Here is a 12,305-nt window from a genome sequence, read left to right on the forward strand (position 1 = left end):
AACACCAATGGAGACTAGGCTCTAAGAAAAGCTGTCTCGGGTGTGGCCCAATCAACTTCAAGGACAGTGTCTAGTGTAGAGCAGTGATGGGCAACCTACACTAGTCATTGGGCCACACACACAGTCCTCCCTCACCTCAGTGGGCCGCAAGCTTAACACCGTGCCTGTGCACTCATCATGATGCCATCACCCCTAGACACACCGAGACCAGGCCACAACCAGGAGGGGCTCCGCGGGACGCAGGTCGCCCAACACCACTGCCCCGGAGGGGTTGGGGCAGCACATTGGCAACACTCGTGCCTCACGGCAAGAATTTCCTGGGTTCGATTCTTTGTTTCGGCACCTTTCTGGTGTGGAACTTGTACGTTCTCCCCCCTTTTTCTATACTGCAGGGTTCTCCCAGTTTCCCCCCTGTAACTAAAAACAAACATACAATGTCAATCTCGGTTTAAATTATATAAATTACCCACAAATTACTCGCAAATAAATCATTGCTTGCTAACTACCAAGCTAATGCTCATCGCCAAGCCTGGTGTTGAGTTACCTTGTATGTATGTATGTTGAACTTCTTTCACTGTACATAGTCAGTCAGGGATTTGCCATCTTAGATGTTTCGTGACGTGACAGGGCCCAATATAATGCGAGTTCAATCGCAGAACCTACACGAGCGAACTCCGGTCATCCTCATAGAAGCTTTTGGCTAGCTATCAAACAAAGTTGGTCACCGCATCACGCGCTTTTGGATGCACTTCTGCGGCCGTCTGTAACACTCTTCCGATATTAGGAAGCCACTGGAGCTATGCGCTCTTAAATCATCTAGATTGAAAACTACTTTTTAAAACAGCTTTTTGTATTAAATTTGTTTTCCTTCCCCCGCACCTCCGATTAGCACGGTTGGTTACATACGGTGTGAAATAAGTTCAACATACATACTTTTTAAACTAAACAATTTTTTATTTTGCCAGGTATAGCCTACTGAGCTATATAGTTCTCTTTCAGAAGCAACCTGGCCACAAATGCTAGCCCAATGAATTGCTTAACATCATGTGGAAGTTTATAGCAGTCAAATACTCCAAAGGCATGTTTGTAAATGTGGAGAGAAAAACCGTAGGACTTGGAGAAAAATCCACGCAAGCACGGGGAGAACAAACATGCCAACTTAAAATATGCAACAGGCGTCAGGGTCGTGATCGAACCTATGACCTCCTGTATACCAGGCAAGGTATTTAACATCTCGCCAATTACAAATGCGAGCCTCCGCCCACTGCTTGAATACATAGGATTATACAACATCGCTTAAAGTTGTATTAACGTGAACGCACGCTTCATGAAGCATGTGCTATCAGAGGGGGGGGGGGGATTTGTGTCGAGATCAAAACGTTCTGATGTCGTTTAACGGCAGGTCGGGACACATAGGGCACCCGAGGCTGGAGTTTGGCTCTGCGTTGTTTATGGGAAGTTGACACTGTTAGGGTTCGGTGAAATATGTTAATGCGTGATCTCCAAGGCTGTAAAATGATATGGTTGCGGTCTAAATTCAGCCGCCGAATTTTTGTTTGATGGGGGACTGCACATTTCAGAATAAGGCCTGCTTGTTATTGAGTCTCTTTGTGTAGGGATCCACGACTCCATATCAGTATCCATGTAAATTTAGCAGAGTAACCATAGTCACATACCAGGGTTTTTTTTGTAATCTTTCTGGAAATAAATTGTAATTTATTTCAATCCTTCGTCAGTCCAATCCTGGATGAAGGCCATGCCACACCTTGTCAGTCATGCAGTTTTTTTTTACCATATTTTACCATGCTGGTCAGTGCTACTTGGTGAAGTGGGTTCCAGGAAAGGTGCAGATGTCACTCTGGATTCGTGTTCGCTGGAACTAAGAGTCACTCAGGTTGCCAGGTCCATAGCGTGTTAACTGTCGCTCCCCACAATTGTAGGTAGTATACAGTAGTCCCTCGGTTAATGTTTTTAATCTATTTCATGAAAACTATTGTTCACCGAAATAACTGTTAATTGAATTCACTTATAAGTTGAAATGGAGAGCCGTTTCCACTGCCAAAACAGAAACCGTATTGTAAACAAAGCCAGTCAAGGTCTAAACGCTCAAAGGTGGCCGTCGCTGATTGGCTAAAGGTGTGTGTCAGCCCCACTTACGAGCACTCGGATTGGCTGAAATTGGCGTCGTCGTGCATAACGTAAACATTACTGTTAATCACAAAGTTAACGTTAGTCGAAACCATGGAGTCTCTATGGGAGGCGAAACGTTATCCACAAAACCCTAAACTGATAAAACTGTTAACCGAGGGACTACTGTCCAATATACATGTGGGAAATCTTGACTTAAAGCTTTCGTGACTGCAGGAATTCATATTCCTTGGGTCTGTCGGTAAAAATCACGTTGATAGGTTCAAATAAAATAACAAAAAACTAAGACATTTCGATCGCAACACAAGTGGTGGTCATCAGGAAAAAGGGGTTAGCCTCTAAAGGCAAACTGTTTATAAAGGTGTAATACGAGAGTTCACCGCCGATCGCCGATCAGTGGGATAGGCTCCGCCGCTTGGGGCCATCACCCATTCAGAGGGATGAGCCGAAGTTAGGGGCGGAGCTTAAAGGCTCTGGGGAAGTAACCATCTCGAAGGGTCGTGAGGGGGCGTGGCTGTAGGCGGGGCTTGGTGACGTAGGTCAAGGGATATAAGGGAAAGCGGAAGAGAGCTCGGGGTCAGTGTGTGGAGTCAGAGAGCGGGACCACGTCGCGGGTCTCTGGAACGCCAGCGTCCGCGTGGCGGGCCGGAGGCTTTCTCCCAGCGAGCCGCCTGTCAGCGGCGCGCAGGAGCAGTAGAGGTTGTGAGCGAGCTGGCGCGAGAGAACACTTAACCGCGCGGGAACAGGAGTGCAGCCGTGTCAGAGAGCGCGCGGAGCTGTCCAGCTGTGAAGGAGTGAATAAACAATAAAGAAGACACAAGTTCCAGATTGTAGTCGCAGTGGTTTATTTCAAGGTTTGAAATGGGCATAGCCCAAGTGTCATCAGCATGGGCGGGGCAGCTAATGTTAATGGAAGTGATGGTACTCGTAGAGGGCAACCACGGCGCTGGTGGTGGATTTCCACCAATAAAGGGCTGCCAGGTCTAAAATGGAAACATAGCCAGTTATGACTTAAACTGGTTGGTAGAGAAATCTGAAACAGGGTAGGACCAATACCTCGGCCGTGGCTGATCATTGTTTTAATGCGGTGGGCTCATACTAAATTTATTTTTCTAAGACGAAGGTACTTTGCAAATCCACTGGCTATCAACAAAGATTCGTTCATGAAGCCATCCATATATACAGACATAGACACAATTTCAACCGAGAAGATGGGTACAAACTCAGCAATCACTGGAAGGATGCTAGAAACCAGTTTAAGTCATAACTGGTTATAATGTTTTCATTTTAGACCTGGCAGCCCTTTAATTGGTGGAAGCCCACCACTGGGACCATCACTGTCCACTACTACCATCACCACTCGCAGTAGCCCTTTATTGGTGGAAGCCCACTCCCAGTGCCGTCGTGGCCCTCTACGAGTACCATCACCTCTCGCAGCAACCTCCACCGTCAACAGTGCGAGTGTGTAAAGCGAAGTGCAATTATTACTTGGCAGCCCTTTAATTGGTGGAAACCCACCACCAGTGCCGTGGTTGCCCTCTACGAGTACCATCACTTAGATTAACATTAGCTGCCCCGCCCATGCTGATGACACTTGGGCTACGCCCATTTAAAACCTTTATTAACAGTTTTCCTTTAGAGGCTAATGCCCTTTTCCTAATGACGACCGCTTGTGTTGCGATCGAAACGTTGTAGTTTTTTGTTATTTTCTTTGAACCTATCTACGTGACTTTACCGAAAGACCCAAAGAATATGCATGTCGGATATGAACTCTGACTCGGAAACACGTTTACACTTGTGAATGACGGCACTGTGCTCTGGTTATTACCCTGAACGTTGCTGGGTGGCAGCAGGAGCCAAATGACTGAGCCACACACGTTGGCTCAATAACCTACAGCGCTGATGATCAGGTGCACCAGCCATTCTATGTCATTCTTAAGTAATATTCAACTGAAGTTATGATTTTGTTTTTGTTTCAGATCAGTGGACGGATACCAGTGACACTGAAGGGTATGTATGATGTTAAATGTGCTGCGTATATTCACAAGATTGGTTCAGAGACTGGGGTTGAAAGTTGGCCAGGCCATGGGGAGCTTGTTATGAGCGTGAGTACGTGTTGCATCTGTTGTGGAGATTTGCCTAATGCTGTTATGACATCTTAACATAATTAAGTCACGTTTTACCCCCTGAAACTCTGGCAAACAATAGAGCCACAGATAATTTTCTGAAAGGTCCTGGAATTGACGTCATAGAGCAGATTTCATTTGAGGTTCCGTCTTTCATAACCACTAGGATGCACGGACCGGGAAGTTGTTCACCCTCGGTCTTGCTGCTGAATATGTTCTCTGAGTGTAAAGCCACTTGTTATCTATTTATTTGCATTCATCTTATTTTAAATCTGGATTGAAAACTAATTTCTTTAGAACTATTTTTGTGTTTGGTTTGTTGTCCTTCCCCCGCACCTCCAATTAGCACGGTTGGCTATGGAGGGTGCAAAATAAGTTAAACTTACATACATAGACTTACACAGAGACCCATAGACTCACATAGAGACCCAGAGTTTGGTGTCCTTCCCACGCACCTCCAATGAGCATGGTTGGCTCTGTACAGTGCGAAAGAAGCTCAACATACATACATTCACAAGGAGTTTCAATACTTTTTCAAGAGGGGTCCTGCCAAGTTTTCGGAATAGGAGGGCGACATTGCTTTGTCTATATCCGAGTGAGTAACCTGCAGGTAATTTTTCAGCATCAGGATGCTCGGCCATGTGTTTTTTTTAGCTATGAGAGGAAACCGGAGAACCCCGAGGAAACCCATACAGAACAGGGGGAGAGCATACAAACTCCACACACAACCGAGACCCCACACACAACCGAGGCCCCACTTGCTGTGAGGCACAAGTGTTAGCACTGTGCCACCCTACCACCCAGATTTGTATGACCAATTTATGGTCAGGCTGTGACAACCTTACTATGCGTGAAACTGTACATAATTCAGAAGCCCCTAATTTTAATCTTGGATGTCCACTGTCATTTCAGTACGGTAATCCAATAGTCCTACAGCCACCTCATTTATGCCCAGCCCTGATGTATACCCAGCCGTGATCTATGCCCAGCCCTCTTCATTTTAAGTGAAAACCAAATCCTGCCCAGCTGCTTTTGTAATCTATTGCCTGAGGGTTGTAATTTATAACAATGATTTACAGTCATATGTCAAAACATTGTAAATTAAGGCCTGCTCATGCCATGTTGTTTGCGGTTGTTGTTTGAACATACTTCAGTGCAGATTGTTGACGGGGATGGAGAATTGGAGTGCCTGGCACCAGTTTAGATATCACTCTTCACTGCTGTTAACTGTGGCTCAGAGGTCGCAATCGGGTACCCGATACCCGTACCCTACCCGATACCCGGCTACCCGTACCCGGCCAGATACAGGTACCCGTTTGCGACCCTGGTGCGGCTGGGTACGGGTAAGGAATCAAAACCCGTTAGCGACCTCTGCTGTGGCTGGAATTCAAACCCAGATTGCTCGGCTCTTTGCACAATTTTCTAACCGCTGCACCACCACTCCACCCAGTTGTAATTATGTACGTATGTTGAACTTCCTTTGTGCCGTACGTAGCCAACCGTGCCACAAAAATTCACAGCAACGTGGTGTGAAAAATACGAGTCGCTTTCACGGGCGACCCTGTGTTTTTACAATACAGTAACGTCAGGAACACCGTTGGTGTGACGTCAACATTAAGAGCCTTAGCATCAGATTATGGGGCATTACAAGAGATGTGCTAAATCTGTCGATGGCGACTTAAATGCCCAACGCAAACTTTTCCGGTTGCATGTTAGACGTGACGGCATACGCTGGCGGCACCCATGGCACGTCTGGCATCTGTGGGTTGCTCGCAGCCCTGGCCAAATCTGTAGCTACGATGCCACGTGCTGAAATAAACCCATTCCTGCTGCGGAGGGAGCTGGTAGGAACGTTTTGTTGCTCGGTCAATGGCCAGAGTCATCGGCGGCGTGGTGTATTCCGCAAATATGGCCGACTGTGAGGGCGGGCACAAGCCGGCGTGAGTAGGTTAAACGTTGAGTTTTATAAGGGCACCACGGGGTGACCAGCCCCTCCCCACCCAGCCCCACCCTCCCCACCCAGCCCCTCCCCACCCTCCCCTCTCCACCCAACCCCACCCCTCCCATTTTTGGATGCACGACGGACAGACGGACACAATAATCCCCTGTGGGCTGGTGTAACCAGGAGGTTCCTACCAGTATGATCCGTACATCCCATTGTGTGCTCTCTAGTGGGGAGCGGTGGTGTAGCGGTTAATGCACTGCGCTATGAAACCAGAACTCGAGTTTGATTCCCGTTCACGACCAACACCAGTGAGCATTATCTGAACCAATTCCGGGCCTCCCCTGGGTCAAATGAGTACGTGGTGCTGTGTGTAAACATTGCCACTAGGGCGTGGTGCTGGCCAACCACCCCCTCGTGTGCCGTGCCGGTCTTCACAGGTGCTCGCTCACAGCGCTTGCCCTAACAGTGTGTTCAGGCTATATGGGGGATCTTTGTCTTTAACTATGAGGCGTACGTTTCGTGGCTCTTAACATTTAGAGAGTTTTTGCTGAATGAAATTATGACTATTGATTTAATAAACACAGATTACTGTAATGGTCAGTTTGGAAATTTCCACACTTTTGCTATGATCCGTATCAGCTACAAAATGGGAAGTGTGTACTGTGAATATCCCTTATCATTATTTCAAATAGGAAAATCAGGCCAACTAAAAGTTCCACACACATTTGCATAGGACAGATGCATTTGAATACAACAACCAGTTATTCAGGGAGATTAAAGAAGACAGATCTTCATGCAATGAATAAAGCTTACGTTGAAGGCATAGACCTGTGTCTGTCTGTATCTGTCAGTCTGTCTGTCTGTAATGATGGTAGCTCTTGTAAAGGTGATGCAATCCACGTGTTTGTCGGCATCAAGTTGTTTTACTATGAGGGGCTTGCCCAATTTGAAACTGCCCAAAAATGCCAATTTCATTTTACACACTTAAACTAAACTACTAAACTATTTGTTATTTTACCAGGTATAGGCTCACTGAGCTGCGATATAGCTATTTTATATAAGCGACCTGGCTATTAAAAATGATCGCTCGACAAAGTGGCTTATCATCATGTGGAAATTAATAGCAGCGAAATGCTATAAATGCATATTTCTAAATGTGGAGAGAAAAACCGGAGGACCCAGAGAAAAATCCACTCGACCACAGGGCGAACATGCAACCTGACTAGTGTCAGGGTCGCGTATGAACTCACGAACTCCTGTATAACAGGCGAGGTAGTTAACATTTCGTCACCGTGGCACCCCTTAAAAGTGCCACCAACATTGCACTTGCCATTACACCTGGGGAGTAACGCTGCATCGATCGCAATCATTTATAGCACTCATGTGTAAGTGCATTGAATAGCACGTGGAATAATCAATGATGTTTTATTCTAGATTTGAAGCTTTCGTGACTGCAAGGATTCATCCTCTTAGGTTTTTTCGGTAAAGTCACGTAGGTAAAATTAAAAAATTACTAAAAGTAATAATAGAAATAAAATAAAATAATAAATCACGACGTTTCGGAGGCAACACAAGTCTCCGTCATCAGATGGGACCGTCACAGCTAGATTTGCTGTATCAAGTGAGGCAAAGATTCCAAGATACAAGTTCTTAAATACAAGTTAAGGGGGGAGGAGGGAGGGAGGGGCTTATCTGAATGTGGTAGCCAATGAATGGAACGTATTGGGAGGGGGGGGCTAAAAGAGAGTGAATGTGGAACTGTTGGTGTTGGTGGAACTGTTGGTGTTGGTGCACCTGTTGGTGCACATGCTAGAAGAGAACGAAAATGCCCATGTTGTTTTACCCAGTGTTGGTTTACAATCAAATACAAAAACGGAGAGTACTGTTGAACGCTGGGGATGCTAACACTCGGTAAAGTAAAATAGTGCCTGTCAAATAAGATGGTCCAAAAATGTGTAGTTAAATCAACAGTACTCTCCTTTTTTGTATTTGATTGTCAACCAACACTGGGTAAAACAACATGGGCATTTTCGTTCTCTTCTAGCATGTGCACCAACAGGTGCACCAACACCAACAGTTCCACATTCACTCTCTTTTAGCCCCCCCCCTCCCAATACGTTCCATTCATTGGCTACCACATTCAGATAAGCCCCTCCCTCCCTCCTCCCCCCTTAACTTGTATTTAAGAACTTGTATCTTGGAATCTTTGCCTCACTTGATACAGCAAATCTAGCTGTGACGGTCCCACCTGATGATGGAGACTTGTGTTGCCTCCGAAACGTCGTGATTTATTATTTTATTTTATTTATATTATTACTTTTATTATTTTTTTAATTTTATTTTTTTACCTACGTGACTTTACCGAAAAAACCTAAGAGGATGTTTTATTCATTTACCCTGTGTGTGCTGGGCATTGTGTGGTCACTACATTCACAATAATCCATAATAGAGTTTTTGGGTTAGATCGCGCAAATATATAAATGTGTCGTTAAAACCCGCCACCACCCGACAGAGCCAACTAGTAAGGGTTGTCACGTAAACCGAACATTCGAATTCGTCACTAGTACAGCACACCGGTGTGTTGGAGAGCCAAGCCACAACATTTACAATCTGAGTACGACGTTTCGCCAGTAATTACAACTAGCTTCATCAGGCGACAGCCAGATTTGTGGACAAGTCCACCTGTTTTGTTCCTTATATAGAGGCGTAGATGTGTTGACTACCCTTCTGCGCTCTTGCACAATGTGGGGGTGGGGGCCAAGGATTACTGATGCAACGTACATTATGCATCTACATTGTGTGAGCCCTTTGAACTTGTACTTCCTGTCTATTGTGTTTATTAAAATAGCCCTACCAACGGTAATCCCTATTGAAGTACGCTGCTCTTTGTAGGCATGCATTTCAATAATGTGTTATTTGATTATTCGCTTCCATGCAGCATTAAGACGGTAGCTATCCGAACGACACTCAATTGATTTTGATAATGTTGAAGTTTCGTGCAAAACTAGCTACTACTGGCCAAGACTAATTAGAGAATCTATCGAAATTTAAAGAAATCAAAATAACTTTAACTAACCCAAAAACCTCTTATGGATGATATTGGTCGCGAAAGCCTACGTATTAAACTGATTCACAATAATGTTAAAATATAATTGATTCTCGAATTGAATCAACACTTGATTTGGGCAGCAGGGTGGCAGCGCAGCGGTAACACTCGTGTCTCACATCAGGAGGGGCCAGGGTTTGATACCCGACTCTGGTACAGTTCTGCGTGGAGTTTTTTTTATGTTCTCCCCCTGTTTGCCATGAAATGTATTTGGGTGCAACAATTTGTTTCCCACCGCTAAAAAGAAAACGCACACGCAATAAACTAAACCAAACTATTGTTCGTTTACCAGGCAAGGCCCACTGAGCTATATAGCTCTTTTTCAGAAGCGACCAGGCCACAAATGATTACTCAAAAATTGGCTTATGTGGAAATGTATAGCCGACAAATACTGTGTTACTAGATGTGGAGAGAAAAACCGGAACACCCAGAGAAAAATCCACGTGACCACAGGGAGAACATGCAAACTCAAAATATACAGTCGTCAGACTTGAGATTGAATCCGCAACCTCCTGTATACCAGGTGTGGTCGTTAACATCCGGCGACCATGGCACCCCAATGTAACCGGTAGTGGCCAAACATCCCAATGCCGAAATTTACATGAAAATTACTCGATTGAGATGGTACAGGATCCTCCTGATTTCCTCAACAAAATCTCATCACGGTGGAGCGTGTTAATGGTTGCAGGCCTAGTGCAGGGATTGTTGTTGTTGATGGTTGCTGCTGCTGCTGCTGTGTGTGTGTGTCCTGGACGCTCTGCAGCTGGGCGGGGGCACAGCCCAAGCTGCTGAGCCTCCCGGAGCTGTGCCGCAGCCTGGCCGAGTGCTGGGAGAGCCTCACAGCCTATTGCGTCGACCTCGCGCTCTACCGAGCCCAGCACCCCGACCGGGTGGGCGCACGGCACGCACGGCACGCACGGCACGCACGGCAGATAGAACTCCGTGTTTAATTGTACGCACGGTCAGTGTTATAAAATGTGTTACGGTTCAACAAAAAACGAAAGCATTGTTAAACTCATTTATAAAAATAACTATTGTTCATTTGCATGCGACACTGTAATAAATTCTGTATAGTAAATAAAACAGAACACTTCCCTTAAGTGGAATGGCTCACTGTCATTGTGCACCACACGCAATGCTGAGAATCATTACATCTCGCGGAAGATCGCTCCACCAAACAAAATAGTTCCGCGGTTCAGGTCGTAAGTACGACCGGACGTTGCAAGTCGGATGGTTGAATATAATAACGTCTTATTGCGGGTTCGTTTGTAAGTGCGGATGTTCGTAAGTATGGATGTTCGTATCTCGGGGACTGTCTGTATCTGGAAACTCCAGTCCTTAGCACAGCACAGCCGGTTCTCGGCTTCTCACTTCAAGGAATTCACAGAGTACGCGTGGTGCAAAGTGGGATAAGTCCATCACATGTCAGAGGAACATCTCGCAGCAGTTCAGTGTTGCTTCGAATTGTTTAAAACAGGATGTCTTTTGCTCTTGCATGGTCATTTTAATGTATGTGTAGTGGTTCCGATATCACTTACCACTGACACTAGCCGTGACGGGGAATCAAACTTCGGCTTGCTGGTAAAATACTCACTCGACGTTATGGACACGGCATGCATGACACGGACAGGCCCTCTTGATTGGTACTTAATGGGCTTGAAAGGCGATTTGTTAGAAGCATGGAATTGAAGGAAATTGGAGGAAAAATACAAAATGGAAAAAGCAGGAAACAGAAATGATTAACAGGGTGGATGGTTGGAATCCGTTAGGTAAAGTGGAAGGTGATTGGCTGGAGGGAAAACGGAAGGTCAAGGAACCTTCAGGAAATGGGCTTTAGGGATATATAAAGGGGAAGCGAGGAGAGTTCCAGGACGCTTGGAGTGGAGGGAATCCTTGAAGACCACGTGTGTCTCATGCTGAAAGAAATAAAGATTACTGTGTTGGATGTCACTACATATGTAATATGTATCTATGTTAAACTTCTTTAGCACTGTACGTAACCAACCATGCTAATCGGAGGTGTGGGGGAAGGACAACAAACTTAACACAAAAAGCAGTTTTTAAGAAATTCGTTTTCAAATTAGATGATTTAAAAGTGCATCGCTCAAGTGGCCTCCTTATATTGGAAGGAAGAGCGTTCCAGATAGCCGCAGAAGCTCATCTGGAATTGTGCGATGCCAGTGACTGTCTTTGTTCGATGGCTAGCCAAAAGCCGCTGCGCCAATGGCCGGAGTTTAAGTGATGGTTTATGCTCCGTGACCAGATTAGCGAGGTATTGTGGTTCATTTCTGGCAAGCACTTTGTGTGTAATGAGCACGACCTTACAATGTATTCATTCTGCAACCGGTAGCCAATGCAGCGAGCATTGGACGGACACAGTTGAACTTTGCGTGTGGTCTTTACAGAGGAAACTAGTGCTTGCTTTTTTGCAGAAAAGGCACAACTTAGGCTCCGAGAGTTTCTACGGGCGTGTGTCTCGCTTCACGAGCGAGATGCGTTCCACCAAAGTTGCTCAGGGGAAGCAAAAACCTGTAAACCGATCGTCATTTTCCCATCAACTCCCTCCTATGTTAAAGACTGGCACTGCAATTCATCCCCGAAATTTTCCAATGTTGAATAATTTATTTTACGTGTTAAATACAAATTATATTTTGTATTAAGTCATAAAACATCAAATGTAGCACTTACCACACGTGAAGAAACCACAGTGCAGGATCCCCTCTGTACAGTCTTAACGGACTGTTGGGGCAAGTACAGTTAGCGAGCACCTGTGAAGGCCGGCACGGCACACGAGGGGGTGGGTGACCAGCACCACGCACGGCTGCCTTTGTCTCCCTCGTGGTGATGTTTACACACAGCATCAGGTGCTCATTTGAGTCAACCTAGGGGGGAGGCCCAACACTGGATCAGATAATAGTCGGTGGTGTCGACCATGGGCGGGAATCGAACTCGGGTTACCGGGTTCGTATCGCAGTGCGCT

The 12,305-nt window shown here is 45.7% G+C and overlaps 1 protein-coding gene across 3 annotated transcripts in view; it reads left to right on the top strand.

Moving 5' to 3' along the window:
- The window catches only part of LOC144736720 (reticulophagy regulator 2-like), a 43,147-nt gene that overhangs the window by 17,082 nt on the left and 13,760 nt on the right, over positions 1–12,305 (top strand). For all 3 annotated transcript variants that reach the window (XM_078619347.1, XM_078619346.1, XM_078619348.1), the window contains exons 3-4: positions 4,128–4,158; positions 10,089–10,215. In XM_078619347.1, coding sequence (XP_078475473.1) covers positions 4,128–4,158; positions 10,089–10,215 — 158 coding nt within the window. The remainder of the gene's footprint in view (positions 1–4,127; positions 4,159–10,088; positions 10,216–12,305) is intronic.

The sequence above is a fragment of the Lampetra planeri genome, chromosome 62, assembly GCF_965212315.1.
Source record: "Lampetra planeri chromosome 62, kcLamPlan1.2.h2, whole genome shotgun sequence".
In the NCBI taxonomy this organism is placed as follows: domain Eukaryota; kingdom Metazoa; phylum Chordata; class Hyperoartia; order Petromyzontiformes; family Petromyzontidae; genus Lampetra; species Lampetra planeri.